We start from the raw sequence: 26,272 nt of genomic DNA, 5'->3' as shown, positions 1-26,272 counted from the left end.
GAGTATTAGTAGAAAAAAAAACAAAAAAACTCATAAAATACTGCACCATTAGTTTCCATTTACATAAGTAGTTTGGGGGGGGGGGGGGAATTAAATACAAGTTTTTGGGACATGCTGCTTTTTAAAATTCATCATAGAAAAAATGTTTCAGTACAATGATCCTTTTAAGGGAAAATGTGCTCCAGTAAGCAGCTAAGAGTTTACTGTATTCAAAGCAGCTTCAGAGCACCATTTCAAATGGTTTGGGCTCTCCTGTCCCACTTGGAGGTTGATTTCTGTTGATGAATCATTTACATAGCTTTTCTATAACCAATACTGCAGTATTGACATTTTCAGTATGGGTGGTGATTTCAACAGGCAAAAACAATTATTTCAAATTACAAAATAATGGTAAATGAGTTATTTGTAATCAATTACCCCAGCAGGTACTGTTAAATAGATCATTGGGAACACATTAAAAGGGAGACCTTTTTTTAATACGTCTCTTTACGTTTCAAAAACATAATACTTTTGTAAGGACGTTACATATTATCAAGCATTAGTATTAAAGGGATAGGAAATTCAAAATTAAACTTGCATGATTCAGAAAGAATGCAATTTTAAGACATTTTAAAAATAACTTCTATTTTCAAATGTGCTTTGTTCTCTTGGTATCCCTTGTTGAAAAACAATACGCACATATCTTACACTAGTGGGAGCCGCTGCTGATTGGTGCCAGCACACATTTGTCTCTTGTGATTGGCTAACTACATGTGTTCAGCTAGCTGCCAGTAGTGCAATGATGTTCCTTCAGCAAAGGATAACAAGAGAATGATGCAAATTTGATAAAATAATAAATTGAAAAGTTGTTTAAAATTGTATGTTCTGTCCAAATCATAAAATACATTTTTGGGGTTTTCTATCCCTTTAACTCATTTTCATTTTACTGAAAGGAAATGCACTATATTCAAGAGCAAAATCCTTAGAAATAGAATAAAATAATATTGTTTATGAAGCACCTTATTAGAGAGTTTTCCGCAGCAATTTATAAACCCACCAGAAACAGAACTTTGTGAAGATGGCCCAGGTATACTATCTGGGGTCACTGCTGGTTGGTACCAATTAGATGATTCTTTTTTCTCAGGCCGAACAGGTTTCTCCTGCCCTGAAAAAAAAAAAATTCCATTAAAGGGATATGAAATGGTTTTCCTTTAGTAGAAAAAAAAATATTGAATCTGTCGTGCAGGGTGCATCTCGTGTCTCACGTGTGCCTGTCTTGCATCTCGTGTCTCACGGGTGCCTGTCGTGCATCTCGTGTCTCACGGGTGCCTGTCGTGCATCTCGTGTCTCACGGGTGCCTGTCGTGCATCTCGTGTCTCACGTGTGCCTGTCGTGCATCTCGTGTCTCACGTGTGCCTGTCATGCATCTCGTGTCTCACGTGTGCCTGTCGTGCATCTCGTGTCTCACGTGTGCCTGTCATGCATCTCGTGTCTCACGTGTGCCTGTCATGCATCTCGTGTCTCACGTGTCTGTCGTGCAGTGTGTACCCCTTGTCTCACGTGTCTGTCGCGCAGTGTGTACCCCATGTCTCGCATCTGTCATACACTGTCTTTTTGCAGGCTTTTGAACCTCTCATGTGGATTGGGGTGTCATATGATAAAGATTAAAACAAACAAACATTTTACTTGACGTAAACCTAAAATTTTATTAGCTAGTGATAATATCAATGCAAAATGATGCTACTATATGAAAAGCTTTTATTGTTATTTATTTATTTTTAAATATTAAACCAGCTTTTTTCAAGCGCTCCCTAAAGACTTTATTGTTCAGGGAAGCATACAACCTACACTAACCTTTCTTTATACCAATTCCTCTCCTCCATTTCTATCCACTTGAACCCTCTTAGCATGTAAGCCTAAAAGGCTCAGCTGTTTGCAGATCACCTTCATAAGAGCGGACTACAACAGTGCCACTCTCGGCAGGGCCCTCTACTCGTTTGATCCCTATAAATGTATCCTTGTATTCCACCTATGTTTATAGCGCTGCGGAATCTGTTGGCGCTCTACATATAACCGATAATAATAATAATAGTAATTTTTGATCATTGTATTTAAAAAAGATATATATATTAATTAAAAAGTTTGTATTTCAGAATACATTTGTATTTTTGAATTTCATATTTGGTGGATTTGTACCTTAATATTTCTTCAAATTCTGGGCGATAAATTTTCAACAAATTTTTAAGCCCTGGATTTTCACTAATAAAATTCCATAAAAGCACTGGTTTTCACGTCATTCTATTCTTTTATGAATGCAAATTCTCCCCTTCCCCTCTGACACAAAAATATGTGAACAGAAAAACTTTGGTACAAAAGACTATTGCTAGTTAATACATTCTTACCTTCCTGTACAATCCGCATTTCTGAAAGCAGCTCCATACACTTGTCTTCGTCAGGAATCTCAAACAGGCGATCGGCAGACCAGGGGTCAGCCTGTATTCTCACTTTACAAACATCTGCAAAAGTAATATAAAACAAATATGGTTATATAGAGAGAAGCCATGGAGACATAATGTGGTTGTATAGATAAATGTTATACCAATGGTCTACTTCATACTGATACCAATGCATCACAGAGGACAGCTGTAATGTACTTACAAATTGTTAAGTATAAATCTTCTTTCACAGAGACAATCTGTTTTATAAAATACAAAATATATTCTCATTTCTTCTTGTATAATATCTCTAAAGCATTTTTAAAGGGATATGAACCTTAATTTTTCTTTAATTATTTGGATAGTGAATACATTTTTTTTTTTTAAATTTCGAAATCACTTCATTATCTTGGTATCCTTTGTTAAAGAGCATGCATAGTTAGGAACTGTCCACAAACAATAAGGTTGCACTCAAGGTGTACATGCACGTGAGCCTGTGTGTGTGCATCACTTGAGGAGTACATGCACGTGAGCCTGTGTGTGTGTGTCACTTAAGGAGTGCATGCACGTGAGCCTGTGTGTGTGTATCACTTAAGGAGTACATGCACGTGAGCCTGTGTGTGTGTCACTTAAGGAGTACATGCACGTGAGCCTGTGTGTGTGTATCACTTAAGGAGTACATCCACGTGAGCCTGTGTGTGTGTGTGTCACTTAAGGAGCACATGCACGTGAGCCTGTGTGTGTGTATCACTTAAGGAGTACATGCACGTGAGTCTGTGTGTGTGTATCACTTAAGGAGTACATGCACGTGAGCCTGTGTGTGTCACTTAAGGAGTACATGGATGTGAGCCTGTATGTGTATTACTTAAGGAGTACATGCACGTGAGCCTGTATGTGTGTGTCACTTGAGGAGTACATGCACGTGAGCCTGTATGTGTGTATCACTTGAGGAGTACATGCACGTGAGCCTGTATGTGTGTGTGTCACTTAAGGAGTACATGCACGTGAGCCTGTGTGTGTGTGTCACTTAAGGAGTACATGCACGTGAGCCTGTGTGTGTGTGTCACTTAAGGAGTACATGCACGTGAGCCTGTGTGTGTGTATCACTTAAGGAGTGCATGCACATGAGCATGTGTGTGTGTGTGTATCACTTAAGGAGTACATGCACGTGAGCCTGTGTGTGTGTGTGTCACTTAAGGAGCACATGCACGTGAGCCTGTGTGTGTGTATCACTTAAGGAGTACATGCAGGTGAGCCTGTATGTGTGTATCACTTAAGGAGTACATGCACGTGAGCCTGTGTGTGTGTGTGTGTGTCACTTAAGGAGTACATGCACATGAGCCTGTATGTGTGTATCACTTAAGGAGTACATGCACATGAGCCTGTATGTGTGTATCACTTAAGGAGTACATGCACGTGAGCCTGTGTGTGTGTGTGTCACTTAAGGAGTACATGCACATGAGCCTGTATGTGTGTATCACTTAAGGAGTACATGCACGTGAGCCTGTATGTGTGTATCACTTAAGGAGTACATGCACGTGAGCCTGTGTGTGTGTGTGTGTGTGTGTCACTTAAGGAGTACATGCACATGAGCCTGTATGTGTGTATCACTTAAGGAGTACATGCACATGAGCCTGTATGTGTGTATCACTTAAGGAGTACATGCACGTGAGCCTGTGTGTGTGTGTGTCACTTAAGGAGTACATGCACATGAGCCTGTATGTGTGTATCACTTAAGGTGTACATGCACGTGAGCCTGTGTGTGTGTATCACTTAAGGAGTACATGCACGTGAGCCTGTGTGTGTGTATCACTTAAGGAGTACATGCACGTGAGCCTGTATGTGTGTGTGTGTGTGTGTGTCACTTAAGGAGTACATGCACATGAGCCTGTATGTGTATTACTTAAGGAGTACATGCACGTGCGCCTGTGTGTGTGTGTCACTTAAGGAGTACATGCACGTGAGCCTGTGTGTGTGTGTGTCACTTAAAGGGACAGTACACTGTAAAATTGTTTTTCCATAAATGTATTTTAAATGACTTGTTATACCAACTGCAGAGTATAAAATATTTGAGAAATTGCATTTTCGGGTTTATTTGTGTATCTTAAGTAGCTGGTTTTGTGCTTTGAAACCACAGCCTATTACAATGGGTTGAGCTTCAGGTAATATCAGATCTCATTATGTTATCACTTTTATGTACACAGACTTGCTTCCTTATCTTATATTTGTCTGGAGCACCAAAGCTCAATACATAGAGAGAACAATGGAAAATTATCATTTTATTACTTAACTATCATGCCCCCACTGAGGGTGTAATCTCTTCTGCTGGCTGTGTTTACTTAGGCTTGTCAATAGCGTATACGCCAGTATCAAAACTTTCAGTATAGGTTGGGAAACCACAAGCTAAATCAGCTATTTCAAATGCTGAAATAGGAGTAAAGGAGCCACTTGCAACCAATTTAATACACTCTAGCAGGTAAAAAGGATCATTGGGAATAATTTAAAGGTGAGAAAGTTTTTGGGTGAACTGTCCCTTTAAGGAGTACATGCACGTGAGCCTGTGTGTGTGTATCACTTAAGGAGTGCATGCACGTGAGCCTGTGTGTGTATCACTTAAAGGGCCACTGTAAGTAAATATTGTCTATGCCTGTTACTAACTACCCCAAATACGCTTTTTATCAATAGCATTTCATTAACACATCTCTACCGTATATCAGAAATCTTGTCTGCAAATATAATTTTTTTCCAAACCCACTCCGTGGGTATCCTTTGCTCTGTACCAATCCGTTTACAATACCTAGGTTTCAAAATGGCGCTTTAAACACAATTTCATTGGTTTAAGTATTTTGAACACACAGTGCTGAAAATAGTGGGCAGGATAACGTGACATCATCAGGGAATAAAAGATATAACTTTTATAACGTTATGAAACTGCGTTTTGGAGAAAATATAGGTCAATAGGTTTTAATTAATGTTTATTAACTTTAATATGTTAGTTGTTTAGCGTAAAAATTATAACAGAAAGTAATCCTTTAAGGAGTACATGCACGTGAGCCTGTGTGTGTGTGTGTGTGTGTGTCACTTAAGGAGTACATGCACGTGAGCCTGTGTGTGTGTGTCACTTAAGGAGTACATGCACGTGAGCCTGTGTGTGTGTGTCACTTAAGGAGTACATGCATTTGAGCCTGTGTGTGTGTGTGTGTGTCACTTGAGGAGTACATGCACGTGAGCCTGTGTGTGTGTGTGTCACTTGAGGAGTACATGCACGTGAGCCTGTGTGTGTGTGTGTGTGTGTCACTTGAGGAGTACATGCACGTGAGCCTGTGTGTGTGTGTGTCACTTGAGGAGTACATGCACGTGAGCCTGTGTGTGTGTGTGTCACTTGAGGAGTACATGCACATGAGCCTGTGTGTGTGTGTGTCAGTTAAGGAGTACATGCACGTGAGCCTGTGTGTGTGTGTCACTTAAGGAGTACATGCACGTGAGCCTGTGTGTGTGTGTCACTTAAGGAGTACATGCATTTGAGCCTGTGTGTGTGTGTGTGTGTCACTTGAGGAGTACATGCACGTGAGCCTGTGTGTGTGTGTGTCACTTGAGGAGTACATGCACGTGAGCCTGTGTGTGTGTGTGTGTGTGTCACTTGAGGAGTACATGCACGTGAGCCTGTGTGTGTGTGTGTCACTTGAGGAGTACATGCACGTGAGCCTGTGTGTGTGTGTGTCACTTGAGGAGTACATGCACGTGAGCCTGTGTGTGTGTGTGTCACTTGAGGAGTACATGCACGTGAGCGTGTGTGTGTGTGTGTGTGTGTGTGTCACTTGAGGAGTACATGCACGTGAGCCTGTGTGTGTGTGTGTCACTTGAGGAGTACATGCACGTGAGCCTGTGTGTGTGTGTGTCACTTGAGGAGTACATGCACATGAGCCTGTGTGTGTGTGTGTCAGTTAAGGAGTACATGCACGTGAGCCTGTTTGTGTGTGTCACTTAAGGAGTACATGCACGTGAGCCTGTGTGTGTGTGTCACTTAAGGAGTACATGCACGTGAGCCTGTGTGTGTGTGTGTGTGTGTGTCACTTGAGGAGTACATGCACGTGAGCCTGTGTGTGTCACTTGAGGAGTACATGCACGTGAGCCTGTGTGTGTATGTGTCACTTGAGGAGTACATGCACATGAGCCTGTGTGTGTGTCAGTTAAGGAGTACATGCACGTGAGCCTGTGTGTGTGTGTCACTTGAGGAGTACATGCACGTGAGCCTGTGTGTGTGTGTCACTTAAGGAGTACATGCACGTGAGCCTGTGTGTGTGTGTGTGTCACTTAAGGAATACATGCAAGTGAGCCTGTATGTGTGTATCACTTAAGGAGTACATGCACGTGAGCCTGTATGTGTGTATCACTTAAGGAGTACATGCACGTGAGCCTGTATGTGTGTGTCACTTAAGGAGTACATGCACGTGAGCCTGTGTGTGTGTGTCACTTAAGGAGTACATGCACGTGAGCCTGTGTGTGTGTCACTTAAGGAGTACATGCACGTGAGCCTGTATGTGTGTATCACTTAAGGAGTACATGCACGTGAGCCTGTATGTGTGTATCACTTAAGGTGTACATGCACGTGAGCCTGTATGTGTGTATCACTTAAGGAGTACATGCACGTGAGCCTGTATGTGTGTATCACTTAAGGTGTACATGCACGTGAGCCTGTGTGTGTGTGTGTCACTTGAGGAGTACATGCACGTGAGCCTGTGTGTGTGTGTTAGTTGAGGAGTACATGCACATGAGCCTGTGTGTGTGTGTGTCACTTAAGGAGTACATGCACGTGAGCCTGTGTGTGTGTATCACTTAAGGTGTACATGCACGTGAGCCTGTGTGTGTGTGTGTCACTTAAGGAGTACATGCACGTGAGCCTGTGTGTGTGTATCACTTAAGGTATACATGCACGTGAGCCTGTGTGTGTGTCACTTGAGGAGTACATGCACGTGAGCCTGTGTGTGTGTATCACTTAAGGTGTACATGCACGTGAGCCTGTGTGTGTGTCACTTGAGGAGTACATGCACGTGAGCCTGTGTGTGTGTGTGTCACTTGAGGAGTACATGCACATGAGCCTGTGTGTGTGTGTGTGTCACTTAAGGAGTACATGCATGTGAGCCTGTGTGTGTGTATCACTTAAGGAGTACATGCATGTGAGCCTGTGTGTGTGTGTGTGTGTGTCTAACTTAAGGAGTACATGCACGTGAGCCTGTGTGTGTGTGTCTAACTTAAGGAGTACATGCACGTGAGCCTGTGTGTGTGTGTCTAACTTAAGGAGTACATGCACGTGAGCCTGTGTGTGTGTGTATTACTTAAGGAGTACATGCATGTGAGCCTGTATGTGTGTGTCACTTAAGGAGTACATGCACGTGAGCCTGTGTGTGTGTCACTTAAAGGGACATAATACTCATATGCTAAATCACTTGAAACTGATGCAGTATAACTGTAAAAAGCTGACAGGAAAATATCACCTGAGCATCTCGATGTAAAAAAGGAAGATATTTTACCTCACAATCTCCTCAGCTCAGCAGAGTAAGTTTTGTGTAACAAGTTATACTCAGCTGCAGGTAAAAAAAAAAAAAAATGAAGAAATGAACAGCAGCCAATCAGCATCAGCAGTGCTGAGGTCATGAACTCTTTTACTGTGATCTCATGAGATTTCATAGCAAACTTCCTTTACCTGATTGGTGAAATAAGATGAGAGTGCACAAGGCTCATCCTTTCAGCTGTCCCAGGACAGACATACTAATATGCTGCTTAGAAATCCTTTACTGGGATGTGGCTACTGAGGAACTTTTGAGGTAAAATATCTTTCTTTTTTACATAGAGATGTTCAGGTGATATTTTCTAGTCAGCTTTTTACAGCTATGCTGCATCACTTTCAAGTGTTTAAACATTTGGGTATTATGGCCCTTTAAGGAGTACATGCACGTGAGCCTGTGTGTGTGTGTGTGTGTCACTTAAGGAGTACATGCACGTGAGCCTGTGTGTGTGTCACTTAAGGAGTACATGCACGTGAGCCTGTGTGTGTGTATCACTTAAGGAGTACATGCACGTGAGCCTGTGTGTGTGTATCACTTAAGGAGTACATGCATGTGAGCCTGTGTGTGTGTGTGTCACTTAAGGAGTACATGCACGTGAGCCTGTGTGTGTGTATCACTTAAGGAGTACATGCACGTGAGCCTGTATATGTGTATCACTTAAGGAGTACATGCACGTGAGCCTGTATGTGTGTGTCACTTAAGGAGTACATGCACGTGAGCCTGTTTGTGTGTATCATTTAAGGCCTGGTTTCTCAACAGCCGGGCCGTGGCCCAGTGCCGGGCCGTGATAGCCCTGCTGGTGGGCCCTGACCTGTCATGTCCCCACTGCACACTATTACCCCACTGCACACCAGGGGCAGACTGAGACCAATCAAGGCCCCAGGAACACTGTCTCACACTGACCAACATGTATTACATTTTATGCAAATGAACCTGGTAGCCTCCCTGCCCTGCCCCCAACAGGCCCCTCAACCTCCAGAGCCAGGACCCCCAACATTAAGGGCCAGAGAAAGGGCACCCAACCTCCAGGGCCAGACCCCACACTCCATGGCCCTCACAACTACAGACCCCTGCCAGGGCCCCCACTAAACCCACACTTATTTGCTTAGTTACTGATAGGGCAACTGAAAACTCCAGCTTAAGGAATGCACCAGGATTCCATGGAGATACCATTTGTGGGCCCCCCTACTTGCTGGTCCCTCGGCCCAGGTCCTATTTGCCTGGCTGATCAGCCCACCCCTGCTGCTCACTATTTATATATATATATATATATATATATATATATATATATATATATATATATATATATATATATAAACTACTGGGCCCTGGATACGTCTAGCTAAAATTTACCGGGCCTTGAGGTCACTTTGGTTGAGAACCACTGGGAGTACATGCACGTGAGCCTGTGTGTGTGTGTGTGTCACTTAAGGAGTACATGCACGTGAGCCTGTGTGTGTGTATCACTTAAGGAGTACATGCACGTGAGCCTGTGTGTGTGTATCATTTAAGGAGTACATGCACGTGAGCCTGTGTGTGTGCATCACTTAAGGAGTATATGCACATGAGCCAGTGTGTGTGTCACTGGGAGAGTACAGTACATGCACATGAGCCAGTGTGTGTGTCACTTGGGAAGTACATGCACGTGAGCCAGTGTGTGTATCACTTGGGAAGTACATGCACGTGAGCCAGTGTGTGTATCACTTGGGAAGTACATGCACGTGAGCCAGTGTGTGTATCACTTGGGAAGTACATGCACGTGAGCCAGTGTGTGTATCACTTGGGAAGTACATGCACGTGAGCCAGTGTGTGTGTCACTGGGAGAGTACATGCACGTGAGCCAGTGTGTGTGTCACTGGGAGAGTACATGCACGTGAGCCAGTGTGTGTGTCACTGGGAGAGTACATGCACGTGAGCCAGTGTGTGTGTCACTGGGAGAGTACATACACGTGAGCCAGTGTGTGTGTCACTTGGGAAGTACATGCACATGAGCCAGTGTGTGTGTCACTGGGAGAGTACATGCACATGAGCCAGTGTGTGTGTCACTGGGAGAGTACATGCACGTGAGCCAGTGTGTGTGTCACTGGGAGAGTACATGCACGTGAGCCAGTGTGTGCGTCACTGGGAGAGTACATGCACGTGAGCCAGTGTGTGAGTCACTGGGAGAGTACATGCACGTGAGCCAGTGTGTGCGTCACTGGGAGAGTACATGCACGTGAGCCAGTGTGTGCGTCACTGGGAGAGTACATGCACGTGAGCCAGTGTGTGTGTCACTGGGAGAGTACATGCACGTGAGCCAGTGTGTGTGTCACTGGGAGAGTACATGCACGTGAGCCAGTGTGTGTCACTTAAGGAGTATATGCACATGAGCCAGTGTGTGTGTCACTGGGAGAGTACTAGAGCTATATATGGCAGTTGTTTTGCTACAATGTTATCAATTTGCTAGAGCACTAGATGGCCGCACTATTTCCTATGTAGTGCTCCAGACAACTAGGTATCTTCTTCAACAAAGAATACCATGGAAACTAAGCAAATTTGATAATAGAAGTAAAATTGGAAACTTGTATTTATTTTAATTGGGTTGTCATTCTGAATTACAAAAGAGAATTTGTGGGTTTCATATCCCTTTAAATTAATAGTAATTATGCAACGCATGGCAAAGGATTTCCAATTTGTTATTTAATGGGTAATTTGGCTTATAATGTAAGATAGATAGCACATACGTTTTCAAGGCCCAAGAAACAAACTACTCAGTTTTAAAGGGACAGTCAAGTATAAATTAAACTTTCATTATTCAGATAGGACTTTTAATTTTAATTGACTTTCCAATTTACTTTTATCATCAAATTTGCTTTTTTCTCTTGGTATTCTTAGTTTAAACTAAACATAGGTAGGCTCATATGCTAATTTCTAAGCCTTTGAGGGCTGCCTCTTATCACATGCTTTTTAAATCTCTTTTCAACACAAAGAGACAGAAAGTACACGTAGGCTATATAGATAACACTCTGTTCAGGCACAGAAAGTTATTTAAGATCTAGCACAATACAATGCTAAATTTAAGACAATAGATAATAAACAGTCACAGTCATGTGATCAGGGGGCTGGAAGAAGGTTCCTAGATACAAGGTAATCACAGAGGTAAAAAGTATATTAATATAACTGTGTTGGTTATGCAAAACTGGGGAATGGGTAATAAAGGGATTATCTATCTTTTAAAACAATAACAATTCTATGGTTGACTGTCCCTTTAATATTAATTGTTTTGTGAGTTTTTCTCTTAATTGCAGTTCATGATGTGCCTTATTTGTGAGTGTATAGTTTTCCTGATATGGTTCAGTCAGTGTGACGGTTGAAATAACATAATTTATGTAAGAATTTACCTGATAAATTAATTTCTTTCATATTGGCAAGAGTCCATGAGCTAGTGACGTATGGGATATACATTCCTACCAGGAGGGGCAAAGTTTCCCAAACCTCAAAATGCCTATAAATACACCCCCCACCACACCCACAATTCAGTTTAACGAATAGCCAAGAAGTGGGGTGATAAGAAAGGAGCGAAAGCATCAACAAGGAATTGGAATAATTGTGCTTTATACAAAAAAATCATAACCACCATAAAAAAGGGTGGGCCTCATGGACTCTTGCCAATATGAAAGAAATGAAATTATCAGGTAAATTCTTACATAAATTATGTTTTCTTTCATGTAATTGGCAAGAGTCCATGAGCTAGTGACGTATGGGATAGCAAATACCCAAGATGTGGAACTCCACGCAAGAGTCACTAGAGAGGGAGGGATAAAAATAAAGACAGCCAATTCCGCTGAAAAATAAATCCACACCCAAATCAAAAGTTTTAATCTTTATAATGAAAAAAACTGAAATTATAAGCAGAAGAATCAAAATGAAACAGCTGCCTGAAGTACTTTTCTACCAAAAACTGCTTCTGAAGAAGAGAAAACATCAAAATGGTAGAATTTAGTAAAAGTATGCAAAGAAGACCAAGTTGCTGCTTTGCAAATCTGATCAACAGAAGCTTCATTCTTAAAAGCCCAGGAAGTAGAAACTAACCTAGTAGAATGAGCCGTAATCCTCTGAGGCGGGGATTTACCCGACTCCAAATAAGCATGATGAATTAAAAGCTTTAACCAAGATGCCAAAGAAATGGCAGAAGCCTTCTGACCTTTCCTAGAACCAGAAAATATAACAAATAGACTAGAAGTCTTTCTGAAATCTTTAGTAGCTTCAATATAATATTTCGAAGCTCTAACCACATCCAAAGAATGTAAAGATCTCTCCAGAGAATTCTTTGGATTAGGACACAATGAAGGGACAACAATTTCTCTACTAATGTTGTTGGAATTCACAACTTTAGGTAAAAATTTAAATGAAGTCCGCAAAACTGCCTCATCCTGATGAAAAATCAGAAAAGGAGACTCACAAGAAAGAGCAGATAATTCAGAAACTCTTCTAGCAGAAGAAATGGCCAAAAGGAACAATACTTTCCAAGAAAGTAATTTAATGTCAAGAGAATGCATAGGCTCAAACAGAGGAGCCTGTAAAGCCCTCAAAACCAAATTAAGACTCCAAGGAGGAGAGATTGACTTAATGACAGGCTTGATACGAACCAAAGCCTGTACAAAACAATGAATATCAGGAAGATTAGCAATTTTTCTGTGGAACAGAACAGAAAGAGCAGAGATTTGTCCTTTCAAGGAACTTGCAGACAAACCCTTATCTAAACCATCCTGAAGAAACTGTAAAATTCTAGGAATTCTAAAAGAATGCCAAGAGAATTTATGAGAAGAACACCATGAAATGTAAGTCTTCCAAACTCTGTAATAAATCTTTCTAGATACAGATTTACGAGCCTGCAACATAGTATTAATCACTAAGTCAGAGAAACCTCTATGACTAAGCACTAAGCGTTCAATCTCCATACCTTCAAATTTAATGATTTGAGATCCTGATGGAAAAATGGGCCTTGAGATAGAAGGTCTGGCCTTAACGGAAGTGGCCAAGGTTGGCAACTGGACATCCGAACAAGATCCGCATACCAAAACCTGTAAGGCCATGCTGGAGCCACCAGCAGTACAAATCAATGCTCCATTATGATTTTGGAAATCACTCTTGGAAGAAGAACTAGAGGCGGAAAGATATAAGCAGGTTGAAAACTCCAAGGAAGTGTCAAAGCATCCACTGCTTCCGCCTGAGGATCCCTGGACCTGGACAGATACCTGGTAAGTTTCCTGTTTAGATGAGAAGCCATCAGATCTATTTCTGGAAGACCCCACATCTGAACAATCTGAAAAAACACATCTGGGTGAAGAGACCACTCTCCCAGATGTAAAGTCTGGCGACTGAGATAATCCGCTTCCCAATTGTCTATACCTGGGATAAGGACCGCAGAAATTAGACAGGAGCTGGATTCCGCCCATGCAAGTATCCGAGATACTTCTTTCATAGCTTGAGGACTGTGAGTCCCACCTTGATGATTGACATATGCCACGGTTGTGACATTGTCTGTTTGAAAACAAATAAACGGTTCTTTCTTCAGAAGAGGCCAAAACTGAAGAGCTCTGAGAATCGCACGGAGTTCCTAAACACTGATTGGTAATCTCGCCTCTTGAGACTTCCAAACCCCCTGCGCTGTCAGAGATCCCCAGACAGCTCCCCAACCTGAAAGACTCGCATCTGTTGTGATCACAGTCCAAGTTGGACGAACAAAAGAAGCCCCTTGAACTAAACGATGGTGATCTAACCACCAAGTCAGAGATAGTCGAACATTGGGATTTAAGGATATTAATTGTGATATCTTTGTATAATCCCTGTACCATTGGCTCAACATACAAAGCTGAAGAGGTCTCATGTGAAAATGAGCAAAGGGGATCGCGTCAGATGCTGCAGTCATGAGACCTAAAACCTCCATGCACATAGCTACTGAAGGGAATGATTGAAACTGAAGGTTTCGACAAGCTGAAATCAATTTCAGACGTCTTTTGTCTGTTAGAGACAAAGCCATGGATACTGAATCTATTTGGAATCCTAAAAGTCTATTGTGGACATATAATGCCCTTGTTGAACAAGAGGCAGAATAGTCCTTATAGTCACCATCTTGAATGTTGGTCTTACTTTGAAACCTATTCTGTACCCTTGAGAAATAATGTTCTGAATCCAATGATTTTGGATTGAATTGATCCAAACATCCTTGTAAAATCTTAGTCTGCCCCCTACCAGCTGCGCTGGAATGAGGGCCGCACCTTCATGCGGACTTGGGGCCGATTTTGAATTTTTAAATGGCTTGGATTTATTCCAGACTGGAGAAGGCTTCCAATTGGAAACCGTTTCCTTAGGGGAAGGGTCAGATTTCTGTTCCTTATTTTGACGAAAGGAACAAAAACGGTTAGCAGCCCTAAATTTACCCTTAGATTTTTTATCCTGAGGCAAAAAAGCTCCCTTCCCCCCAGTGACAGTTGAAATCATAGAATCCAACTGAGAACCAAACAATTTATTACCTTGGAAAGAGAGAGATAGCAACGTTGATTTAGAAGTCATATCAGCTTTCCAAGATTTAAGCCATAAAACTCTTCTAGCTAATATAGCTAAAGACATATATCTTACATCAATTCTAATGATATCAAAAATGGCATCACAAATGAAATTATTAGCATGTTGAATTAACTTAACAATGCTATACACATTATGATCTGGTACTTGTTGTGCTAAAGTTTCCAACCAAAAGGTTGAAGCAGCAGCAACATCAGCCAAAGAAATAGCAGGCCTAAGAAGATGACCTGAACATAAATAAGCCTTCCTTAGAAAAGATTCAAGTTTCCTATCTAAAGGATCTTTAAAAGAAGTACTATCTGCTGTAGGAATAGTAGTACGTTTAGCAAGAGTAGAGATGGCCCCATCAACTTTGGGGATCTTTTCCCAAAACTCCAATCTATCAGTTGGCAAAGGATACAGTTTCTTAAACCTTGAAGGAGGAGTAAAAGAAGTACCCAGTCTATTCCATTCCCTAGAAATTACATCTGAAATAGCATCAGGAACTGGAAAAACCTCTGGAATAACTACATGAGGTTTAAAAACCGAATTTAAATGTTTACTGGTTTTAATATCAAGAGGACTAGTCTCCTCCATATCTAATGCAATCAACACCTCTTTTAATAAGGAACGAATATACTCCATTTTAAATAAATATGAGGATTTGTCAGTGTCAATATCTGAGGTAGAATCTTCTGAACCAGATAGATCCTCATCAGAGATAGATAAATCAGAATGCTGTTGGTCATTTAAAAATTCATCAAATTTATGAGAAGTTTTAAAAGACCTTTTACGTTTATTAGAAGGTGGTATGACAGAAAAAGCCTTCTGAATGGAATTAGAAACAAATTATCTCACATTAACAGGAATATCCTGAACATTAGATGTTGAAGGAACAACAACAGGTAATGGATTATTACTAATGGAAATATTGTCTGCTTTTGAAAGTTTATCATGACAACTAGCACAAACTACAGCCGGAGGAACAGTTACCACAAGTTTACAACAAATGCACTTAGCTTTGGTAGAACCGACATCAGGCAGCAGGTTTCCAGTAGTAGATTCTGATACAGGGTCAGCTTGAGACATCTTGCAATATGTAATAGAAAAAATAACATATAAAGCAAAATTATCAATTTCCCTATATGACAGTTTCAGGAATGGGAAAAAATGTAAACAAAATAAGCCTCTGGAAACCAGAAGCAAAATGAAATAAGGACTTAAATAATGTCAAAAATCTGGCGTCAAGTATGACGCACAACTGACAAAATATTTTTTGGTGCCAAGAACGTCTGCAACAAACACGAGCGTCATAGATGACGCAACTACGTGAAAACTCTCGGCGACAACTAAGACGCTGGAAATGACGAAATTGCGTCAACAAACATAATTCTTGCGCCAAGAATGACGCAATAAATTATAGCATTTTGCGCTCCCGCGAGCCTAACAGCCCGCAATTTAGAAAAGAACGTCAATTTGAAAAATTTTCAGGTAAGAAAAATCTTTTCTCTCTCCATATATATTTATAAATGCATTTCCCAAAAAATTAAACTGACAGTGTGTAAGAAGGAAATATACTGATTAACCTGAATCATGGCAAATATAATTACAAACATTATATTTAAAACTTTACATATAAAGTGCCAAACCATAGCTGAGAGTGTCATAAATAAAAGGAAAACATACTTACCAAAAGACACTCATCTACATAAAGTAGATAGCCAAACCAGTAATGAAACGAGAATCAGTAGAGGTAATGGTATATAAGAGTATATCGTCGATCTGAAAAGGGAGGTAGGAGATGAATCTCTACGACCGATAACAGAGAACCTATGAAATAGATCCCCGTTAGGATGACCATTGTATTCAATAGGTAATACTCCCTTCACATTCAGGATGTCAAGCTAGAGGTCAATTATTCTGAAGAAAAGTAATCAGGATGTCTGTACATGGAATTTCCCCAAGAATCTTTAATGTTGTACGCTATAGTTAATATATATTTATAATATAGTACTTCCTTGTTGTCATAATATACATCTGTAAAACTGTCCTTCAAAAGTGAAAATTAGTATATTTCAAGGACAATGGTTTAGGATAAATATCAGAAAAATAATCTGAAATATGCTGTGAGGCGCATTTATTATAGTTGAGAGGAAGAAAATGGCTATAAGCCACTAAAAGGTTCAACGTGCAGTGCTTACAGATCACATATCATTCAATTCTATGAACCCAGCTGCACTATAAGTCATGTGTGTCTAAAACTTACACCCAAGAAAAGTAAAGCTCAGTCTATAAAAACATTTCTGTATATAACACTTTAGTGGTGTAAGATCTGAAATTAAACTCTACTGAACAAACTACTACAATCAAAAACAGTAGAACTGTATTACTAAGGTTTTTCCCTGCCTCAGGGGTGTGGAAACTTTAAAAAAAAAAAAATCTACTTGTCCAAGGGACTAAAGTGGTAGCCAAGTCTACTTGTCCCTTATGACAATCTACTTGTCCTGACACGCAAATGTAATGGGACACATTAGTCCAGTGTACAGTGGAACCTATAGCTGGCACACAGATATTCTATATGCAGTAGTAATTCAATTAAAATACAATATTATTATGTTGCTAATGTAAAATTATTAAATGAAAACCTTAAATAAAAAAAAATACTTAGACCTGTGATGTTTGATGGCCACTAGCTTAGTTATAATCAGGATAAAGTTAATGAAAGTACTAGTAGGCTGCCATATGAGAGAAAGCTGGTTTATTAAAAACCTCAGACTGAAGTTTATAACCCCTTCGTGACTAGAGCACTTTTCCCATTAGTTGACCGTCTGGGACCAAGGCTATTTTTACATTTTCTTTTTTTTTGACCCCAAAATCTGTAACACATCTACAACCACCAAAAAACACCCATGCTACATAGTTTCTAAATTTTGTCCCAATACCCAATGTTTACATGTTCTTTCCTTTTTTTGCAAGTTATAGGGCAATAAGTACAAGTAGCACTTTGCTATTTCCAAACCATTTTTTTTTTTCAAAATTAGCGATAGTTACATTGTAACACTGATATCTGTCAGGAATCCCTGAATAACCCTTCACATGTATATATTTTTTTAAAAGAAGATAACCTAAGGTATTAAACTTGGGGTATTTTGACTCTTTTCATGCAACCATTTTACCAGCAATCTATGCCAAAGTTTGAAAAAACTGGTGATTTTTTGACAAATAGCAATTTAAGAATACACTTACTGAGAATGTTAAGGGTTACTGCCAAATAACACCCCAATATGTCTTCAAAAACATCCCCTGAGTACAGTGATACCACCCATGTGTCGGGCTCTCTGGGGGCTAAAAGGCCTTATTTTTAGGCGTGTTCCAGTTTTCCTACTTGGAATTTTCACATCCCATGCACCCATGTCCTATTTGACACATTTCTGAAGTCGGCCAATGTAATTTACCCCCATCAAACCATATATTTTTGAAAAGTAGACACCCTAGGGTATTTGAAATGCTGGTATTTTAACACTTTCCGTGCACTAATTCAACCACCAGTCTTTGTCAAACTTTTGGGTAGTCATTTTTTTGTGTTATTTTTCACACACATTGTACTTTAGGCATGGATTCTCAGCTCCTGTTATGTGTTACTGCCAAAGAAGACCCCAATATGTGTTCACCAACATCTTCTGAGTACAGTGATACCACCTATGCATAGGTTTGTTGGCTTGTTTGGGGGGTGCAATGCCAAACGTCTGACATATTTGTTTTCACATTTAACATATCTTCTTTGCCTATCGTCTTTTTGGGGTCCTTTTACATACCACAATTTATTTGCTTGCCATAATTGTGCATATATTTGAAAAGTTGACACCCCAAGGTATTGTATATGGAGTGCTTTGATGCAAGCCAAACAAAATTGGAGAAAGTGTATTGTGGTAATTTTCCAATTTTTCATTTTACACATACACATTGCTTTTTGACTATGATTTAGGATAGTTTGTTGTATGTTATTGCAAGAAAACATTCCAGGTTTTTTTCTGCAAGACCTCCCGAGTACACCAATGCCCCCCATACATAGGTTTGCCAGGATTTTGGGAAGGTTCAGTTACAAATGTATGACTTGTAATTTGAGTTGAAAGTGAGAGTATTTCTTCTGATAGTCCTATCTTTAGTTTGAGGCCTATTGCATACCCCAGTTTTAATTTATTGCCATGAAAGTGTATATTTTTGAAACGTTGACACCCCAAGGTATTGTATATGCAGTGCTTTGATGCAACCGTTTTAGCCAAAAAAATTGGAGAAAGTGTATGGTGGTAATTTTTCAATATTAATTTTTACACACTAATTGCTTTTTGAATATGATTTAGGAGAGCTTGTTGTAAGTTATTGCAAGAAAACACTCCAGGTTGTTTTCTGCAAGACCCCCTGAGTACACCCATGCCCACCATGCATAGGTTTGACAGGGGTTTTGGTAAAATACAACACCAATTATAGAACTTATAAAAAATTAAAAAATAGAACAGTGAAATGTAAAAATCTGGCACAGTAAAAGTAAAAAACAAAAACTCAGTAACAGTAAACGTAACAACCCCCCCCCCAAAAAAACACAAAACGACAAATGTAAAAAAAAAAAAAAAAAAATTACCTATGTGTGATACCGCTTGAAGCAGTCCCCAATGCAGAGTCCAGGCTGTCCAGGGCAATCAGGACAGTAAAAGGTGGTGTGTCCCTTCTCTGCCCCCTATTGGTACACACACTGCATTTCTTCTGAGAATTCTGCTTCGCCGCAGTAGGGGGGATTTTTGAAAATAAAATGGAGTAGCCCCAACTCTGCTCTCTCCCGTCACCGCCAGGGGAGCAGGTGCACGTTGGTACAAAATCCCCGAAATGATCTGGAGCTGAAACTTTAAAAAAAGTCAGTTTCATTCCAGGGTCTGCTTTTTTGAACAACAAAAGCATTGTGGGTTGCAATCTGCATTAAGTAAACTGCAACCTTTTTGTACCAGGCCGTTGTCCTCCACATAATTAGGTAGGGCTGCAGCAGCTGATCTGCCAGATCAACCACACCCATATGCCGGTTATAAGCCTTGATGCACACTGGCTTCCTTATGCTCTCAGCTCTGCCACGTACAGAGACCTCTACAGTCCTCTCATTGTGGATGGTGGTAAGAAGGTATACATCCTTCTTGTCTCTGTACTTAAGTGCCAAAAGCTCCTCTTGGCGCAGAGATGAGGTCTCCCCCCTTTGTAGCCGGGTGCATGCAAGTCGTCCTGGGAAACCTGTGCGGTTCTTTTTAAGTGTAACGCAAGCTACTGTATCAAAGTAATACAGTAGCTTGAACAAAAGGACAGTTGTATCAAAATTATCTAAATACAAGTGGTACCCTTTGTTCATTAAGGGTAATATCAGGTCCCAGACAATCTTGCCAGTGGTTCCCATATGTTCTGGGCAACCTGGAAGGTCAAGGTGTCTATCCTTTCCCTCATACACCAGGAAGGCCTGAAAATACCAAGTCTCGTTCTCACAGAGCTTATACAACTTTACTCCATATCTGGAGCGCTTGGAAGGAATATACTGCTTGAATCCCAGCCTTTCCTTATACTTAATCAGGGATTCAGCCACACATACTCCTTCCAGGTGTATAAGCCTCTGCAAAACTGGCAGCAAAGTGGGTAATCAGGGGGCGGATTTTATACAGCCTGTCAAACTGGGGATGCTTCCTAGGGGGGCACAGGCAGTTGTCGCTGAAGTGCATGAAATGTAGAATCATTTCATACCACTTCCTCAACATACACTAGGAGAAAATGGGGGTAGAGCAGATGAGGTTACTGCTTCAGTAGGTGGTGGAGGGTTAATTTATTATGCCCATCAGCATAGTGAATGCTCAGAATTTTTTAAATTCTGGCACATTGATGGGGGCCCATTGCTTCTTTGCCAAATATGAGTCAGGCTTTGCAGCATGGAACTGATGGGCATATAAATTAGTTTGGGCGACAATGTTCCCCAATACATCATCACCCAGAAACACCCCCAGAAACTGTTGGGGGATATATCCTGCCACACCCACATTGATGCAAGGATTTGCTGTGAAGGGTGAGATATCTGGCATCTGGTGATGAGGCATTAATCAGCAATGGCAGCTGGAGCAACACGTCTCCTTATGGTGGGGGGGGCTAGCGGGGGGGGGGGTAGCAGCCACAGATACATCACTATCAGTTGAGACTGTATCTAATGATGTATCTGAGCATATGGCAGGGTCAAAATTTGGGTCTGAGTCTGACATAGAGGCGTCTGACTCTGATGCAAGGATGGCATATGCTTCCTCAGCACTATATGTTCTCTGTGACATGATTTATTTTTATCTGTCACAGAGAGAAAAAATTACTAAAAAAAAAAAAAATCTACACAAAATTTTAATATAAATTAACTAAATGGCTCTGAAATGAGCCTTTGGGTCTCACAAAAAATAAATCCTAAAAAAATGCACAGAACAAAAAAGTGCTTTTGTGCAAGAGCCAGTGATTTGTAGTGATCACTGGCAAGCTAGGTATTAATGGCTCTGAAAAGAACCTTTGGGTCTCACAATTTTGAAATTAATATAAGTAACTAAATCTCTCTCTCAACACAGATCTCTCTCTCTCTCCCATAAAAACGTAATTGAGGAGAGAAAGGGAGATCCACACTGATCAGTGTCAATATTTACTAATATTGACATGATCAAATGGGAATTTTTATTATTATAAATTAAATTATAGAGCAAGCTCAGATTGGTTAACCCAGCCTGCCCCTATGATGAGGCAGGCTAGGAACACCCCCAGGAGCCCCATGATGCACTGGGCATCGCCATCTTTAAAGCCACATGGGGAGGGGGGCTATATGGGAATATTTTATTAAAAAAATTAATATTTTTTTATTTACGGACAGAGCACCAGAACCCTGTCCGATGGCTTCTGATGCTCTGCCGGACTGCTGGGCTCCACGTGGAGTCAAACCGGAAGTGATCGCTCCATGGGAGCGATCAAAATGGAGCCCAGCAGTCAGGAACAGTATAGCAGGATGCCTCATCATCGAGGCATCGCTGCCATACTGTTTGAGCAGCTTCCAGCTCAGATTTACCAAATTACCCTCTCCCTCCATCCATTACACTTTATGTTCTATAGTGTAGCGGTCCCACCTGCTCCTACCCCCGCCCCGTGCATGCTCCCGGCGCCAATGCACCCGATCCCGCCCCCCTTTGGCATATATCTGCCTGCGATAAACCGCCCACCCGCCTCCCTGCTGCTGCTCCCACCCAGCAACGATCGGCACCATCGCTGGCCGATGCAGACAGGGCCACAGAGTTTACATACCCTGGCAGAATTTATGATTTCTTGGCCATTTTTCAGAGAATATGAATAACACAAAATCTTTTCTTTCACTCATGGTTAGTGTTTGGCTAAAGCTATTTATTATCAAACCACGGTGTTTACTCTTTTTAAATCATAATGACAACAGAAACTATTTACATACCCCAGTTTTTAATACCATGTATTGCCCCCTTTAACATCAATGACAGCTTGAAGTCTTTTTTGGTATTTGTGGATGAAGCTCTTTATCTTCTCAGATGGTAAAGCTGCCCATTCTTCCTGGCAAAAAGCCTCCAGTTCCTGTAAAATCTTGGGCTGTCTTGCATGAACTGCACGTTTGAGATCTCCCCAGAGTGGCTCAATGATATTGAGGTCAGGAGACTGAGATGGCCACTCCAGAACCTTCACTTTATACTGCTGTAGCCAATGGCAGGTCAACTTGGCCTTGTGTTTAGGATCATTGTCATGTTGGAATGTCTAAGTACGTACCATGCGCAGTTTCCAGGCTGATGAATGCACATTTTCCTCCAGTAATTTTTGATAACGTACTGCATTAATCTTGCCATCAATTCTGAACAAATTTCCTGTGCCTTTGTAGCTCACACATCCCCAAAACATCAGCGATCCACCTCAGTGTTTCAATGTAGGAATGGTGTATCTTTCATCATAGGCCTTGTTGACTCCTCTACAAATGTAGCGTTTATGGTTGTGGCCAAAAAGCTGAATTTTGGTCTCATCACTCCAAATGACTTTGTGCCAGAAGGTTTGAGGATTGTCTCTGTGCTGTATGGCATATAGTAAGCGGGATACTTTGTGGCATTTGCATAGTAATGGCTTTCTTCTGGCGACTCCACCATGCAGCCCATCTTTCTTCAAGTGCCTCCTTATTGTGCATCTTGAAACAGCCACACCATATGTTTTCAGAGAGTCCTGTATTTCACCTGGAGTTATTTGTGGGTTTTTCTTTGCATCCCGAACAATTTTCCTGGCAGCTGTGGCTGAAATTTTAGTTGGTCTACCTGACCTTTGTTTGGTTTCAACAGATCCCCTCATTTTCCACTTTTTGATTAGAGTTTGAACACTGCTGATTGGCATTCTCAATTCCTTGGATATCTTTTGATATAGGACTAACAAGGAATAGGCAGCTAAGGGGTTACTATAGCACTCACTCTCACTCAAAAAAGTCAAAAAATAAAAACATACATACTTTATTATTTATGTTTAAAATCTAGGATAAATATCCCTAGGAACCTTTAAATTACCTTTAAATTACCCACAACCATGTATTAAACTAAAGTTTAAAAGTAAGATATGGCCGCCAAACACTCTTCTGTTTCCTGGCCGAGAACTGGAAACATCGGCGTCAGGTGGCTGGAGTGAATGGTTGACCTATAATCAAAAGTGCGGAACAAACGCGTTTCGGCTCTAATATCGCCTTTCTCAATGTTACACTTTCTTTGAAAAAATGAGTAAGCAGAGGCTTCGGGGTGCAGGACTTAAATATCCATAGAACAATTGCTCTCTAACAATCCGGTACATTTCCGGGAACCTCCGCCTCCATGACAGCCAATCAGCTTGTATTTCGGCACACGCCTATCGATAGTAGTGTTGTGATTGGAGGAATATCGAGTGATATTAAGCTTAGCTATGAATTGCCTGCACTTTGAATGGAATGATATAATGTAAGCATTAACAACATAAAAAATTCTAAACTAGTGTGGTAACATATATCTATGCTTAAATACTGTAAACGCAGTAAGTGCAAATATCGTATGGATTAATTGTTAAAAGACTTCCACATACTGTAATAAATATACGATTAGATTTTTAAGAAACACAAAGTAACTGTAAGGTACTTTTACAATACTCACGACCAGATTCCCACTGGTTTGGTGGTATATAGTTATATCCTCACTATGTTTGTGCACGTACTAATAATACTAAATCTAAAAAAGTACATATTTTCAATTTACAGATTAGGAATTTCCACCAATTTTTGCCATTAAATAGAACATCAGGGAATAATTATCTACCTATCTACCATAAGGCAGTGATCAGTCTCCCTAATGCCAAGTTACAGGTACAAGGTGGGCAATATATGTTTATTCAGTTCATGGATTATGTTTAAATGCTCACAAATATTTAGATATACACCCAACAATTGTTAAATTCATTCATGCCATTGGGTATAACCGAGTTCAGATTGAAAATCCATTTGGTTTCCATTTTTAACAATCTTTGCTCGGTATCCCCACCTCTTATCCCAGGTTTTAGTTTTTCAAGTCCCCAACATTTCATTGCATTGGTGTTCCCCTTATGAGACATTAGAAAATGATTGGCTACACTAGTGATTTGTTTCTTCTTTTCTATATCTCTCTGGGCTGTCCTAATATTGCTAAGATGTTCAGTCATACGTGTGCCCAGGCATCGTGTGGTCATGCCAACGTAGAGTAAATCACAGCTGCAGGATATGCAATAAATCACATTAGTGCTTTGACAATTAATATGTTCTTTTATTGCCCATTTTTTACCAAACCTATCCATTATATATTCTTTTTTAACCATGTGTTGGCATACTTTACAGTGTCCACATGCGACAGAACCTTTGTGTATAGGATCCCTTTTAGCATTCCTATCGTAATGACTAGTTACTAACTTGTCATTAAGGTTGCTAGCTCTCCTATAAGTCACCAGTGTCTATCTGTTAACAATGGTCTCAATAATGTATCCTGGGTCAGGACATGCCAATGTGTTTTAAGAATGTTGGTAATCTTATCACTCTGAGGTGAGTATGTCGTGATAAACCTGATTGGGGTATTACTTTCTCTTGATCTTGGAGTGAGTAACTCCTTTCTATCTTTCAGCAATGCATTATTATTTGCCTTGGCTAGTATCTTTCTTGAATAGCCTCGTTCTAGCAGTCTTTGTCTCAGATCCCTAGCTGATTCTTTATACTTCTCAATAGTTCTGCAGTTTTGTCTTAGACGAATGTATTCCCCCATTGGTAACCCTCTAATAGTATTAGGGTGGTGGTAGCTACTTGCATGTAGGATATTGTTGGTAGATGTAGGTTTCCTATATGCATTTGTTGCAATGGAGTTATCAACCTTCTCAATATAGAGGTCTAAAAATTCAACCTTAGACTTTTCTACAGTAGAAAAAAGAAAAGTAAAATAGAAGTTTGTTCCCCCTAACAACACATCATTCAATGCATTAACTTTCCTAAACTTAGTGTGTCAGGATGTCCTCGATATCCAAGGTCAAATTGGAACACCTAACTATAATCTAAGTAAGGAAGAGAATGTAGCATTGAAACAATTATCTGAAATGAAGAATATTCAGATCAAATGTAGTGATAAGGGTGGGAACATAGTTATCTGGCCTGACAGTATGTATCGTGAAGAGGCATTTCGCCAATTAAACAATCCATTAAATTACAAACCACTATTGTGTAACCCTATGGATATGTTTTTGAACAGTTACAACAAACTAATTAAATCAGCTTTCACTAATGGCACAATTGACCAAAAAGAATATAACTTTCTTGAAGTGAAATTACCCAAAATAGCCACACTTTATTTATTGCCCAAGGTCCATAAAAACATGTTAAAACCACCCGGGAGACCTATAGTCTCCGGGATTGGATCCTTGACTGAGAAGGCAAGTAAATACATAGATGCAAGGCTGAGATATATTGTGGAATCTCTTCCATCTTATACCAGGGATACCATGCACCTATTAAATAAAGTGAATGATTTGAAGCTTGATATGAATTCTTCACTATTGGTTACTTGTGATGTAGAATCGCTCTACACAAGCATTAAGACCCAGTGGGGTTGTAGAGCGATTTCTTATTACTTATCCAAAAATACCAATATAAGTCAAGAGGTGAAAGAGTTTCTGCTCAATTTGTTGGAATTTGTTTTGACACATAACTTCTTTGTTTTTGACGACAAGTTCTTTTTACAAGTATGTGGCACGGCCATGGGCACGTCGTGTGCCCCTACATACGCGAATATATACCTGGGCTGGTGGGAGGAAACCGTGGTTTTCCATGAGGATCTCAAACATCTCACCCAACACATATCCCACTGGTCCAGGTATATATATGATATATTCTTTGTATGGGATGGACCTGAACACCTTTTGACAGAATTCATTAATAGTCTCAACAATAATCCCTTTGGATTATACCTTACATCTACTGTAGAAAAGTCTAAGGTTGAATTTTTAGACCTCTATATTGAGAAGGTTGATAACTCCATTGCAACAAATGCATATAGGAAACCTACATCTACCAACAATATCCTACATGCAAGTAGCTACCACCACCCTAATACTATTAGAGGGTTACCAATGGGGGAATACATTTGTCAGACAAAACTCTGTAGAAGCAGAGAACAG

At 40.4% G+C, this 26,272-nt stretch overlaps 1 protein-coding gene across 2 annotated transcripts in view; it reads right to left on the bottom strand.

Annotated features, from left to right (window-relative positions):
• Nucleotides 1-26,272, bottom strand: part of OCRL (OCRL inositol polyphosphate-5-phosphatase) — a 353,818-nt gene that overhangs the window by 171,759 nt on the left and 155,787 nt on the right. For both annotated transcript variants that reach the window (XM_053699401.1, XM_053699402.1), the window contains exons 5-6: nt 2,382-2,495; nt 1,037-1,144 (exon numbers count right to left, since the gene is read on the bottom strand). In XM_053699401.1, the coding sequence (XP_053555376.1) occupies nt 1,037-1,144; nt 2,382-2,495 (222 nt within the window). The remainder of the gene's footprint in view (nt 1-1,036; nt 1,145-2,381; nt 2,496-26,272) is intronic.

This window comes from Bombina bombina, chromosome 1 (genome assembly GCF_027579735.1).
Source record: "Bombina bombina isolate aBomBom1 chromosome 1, aBomBom1.pri, whole genome shotgun sequence".
Lineage (NCBI taxonomy): Eukaryota > Metazoa > Chordata > Amphibia > Anura > Bombinatoridae > Bombina > Bombina bombina.
This window is presented reverse-complemented; position numbering and strand designations above follow the sequence as displayed.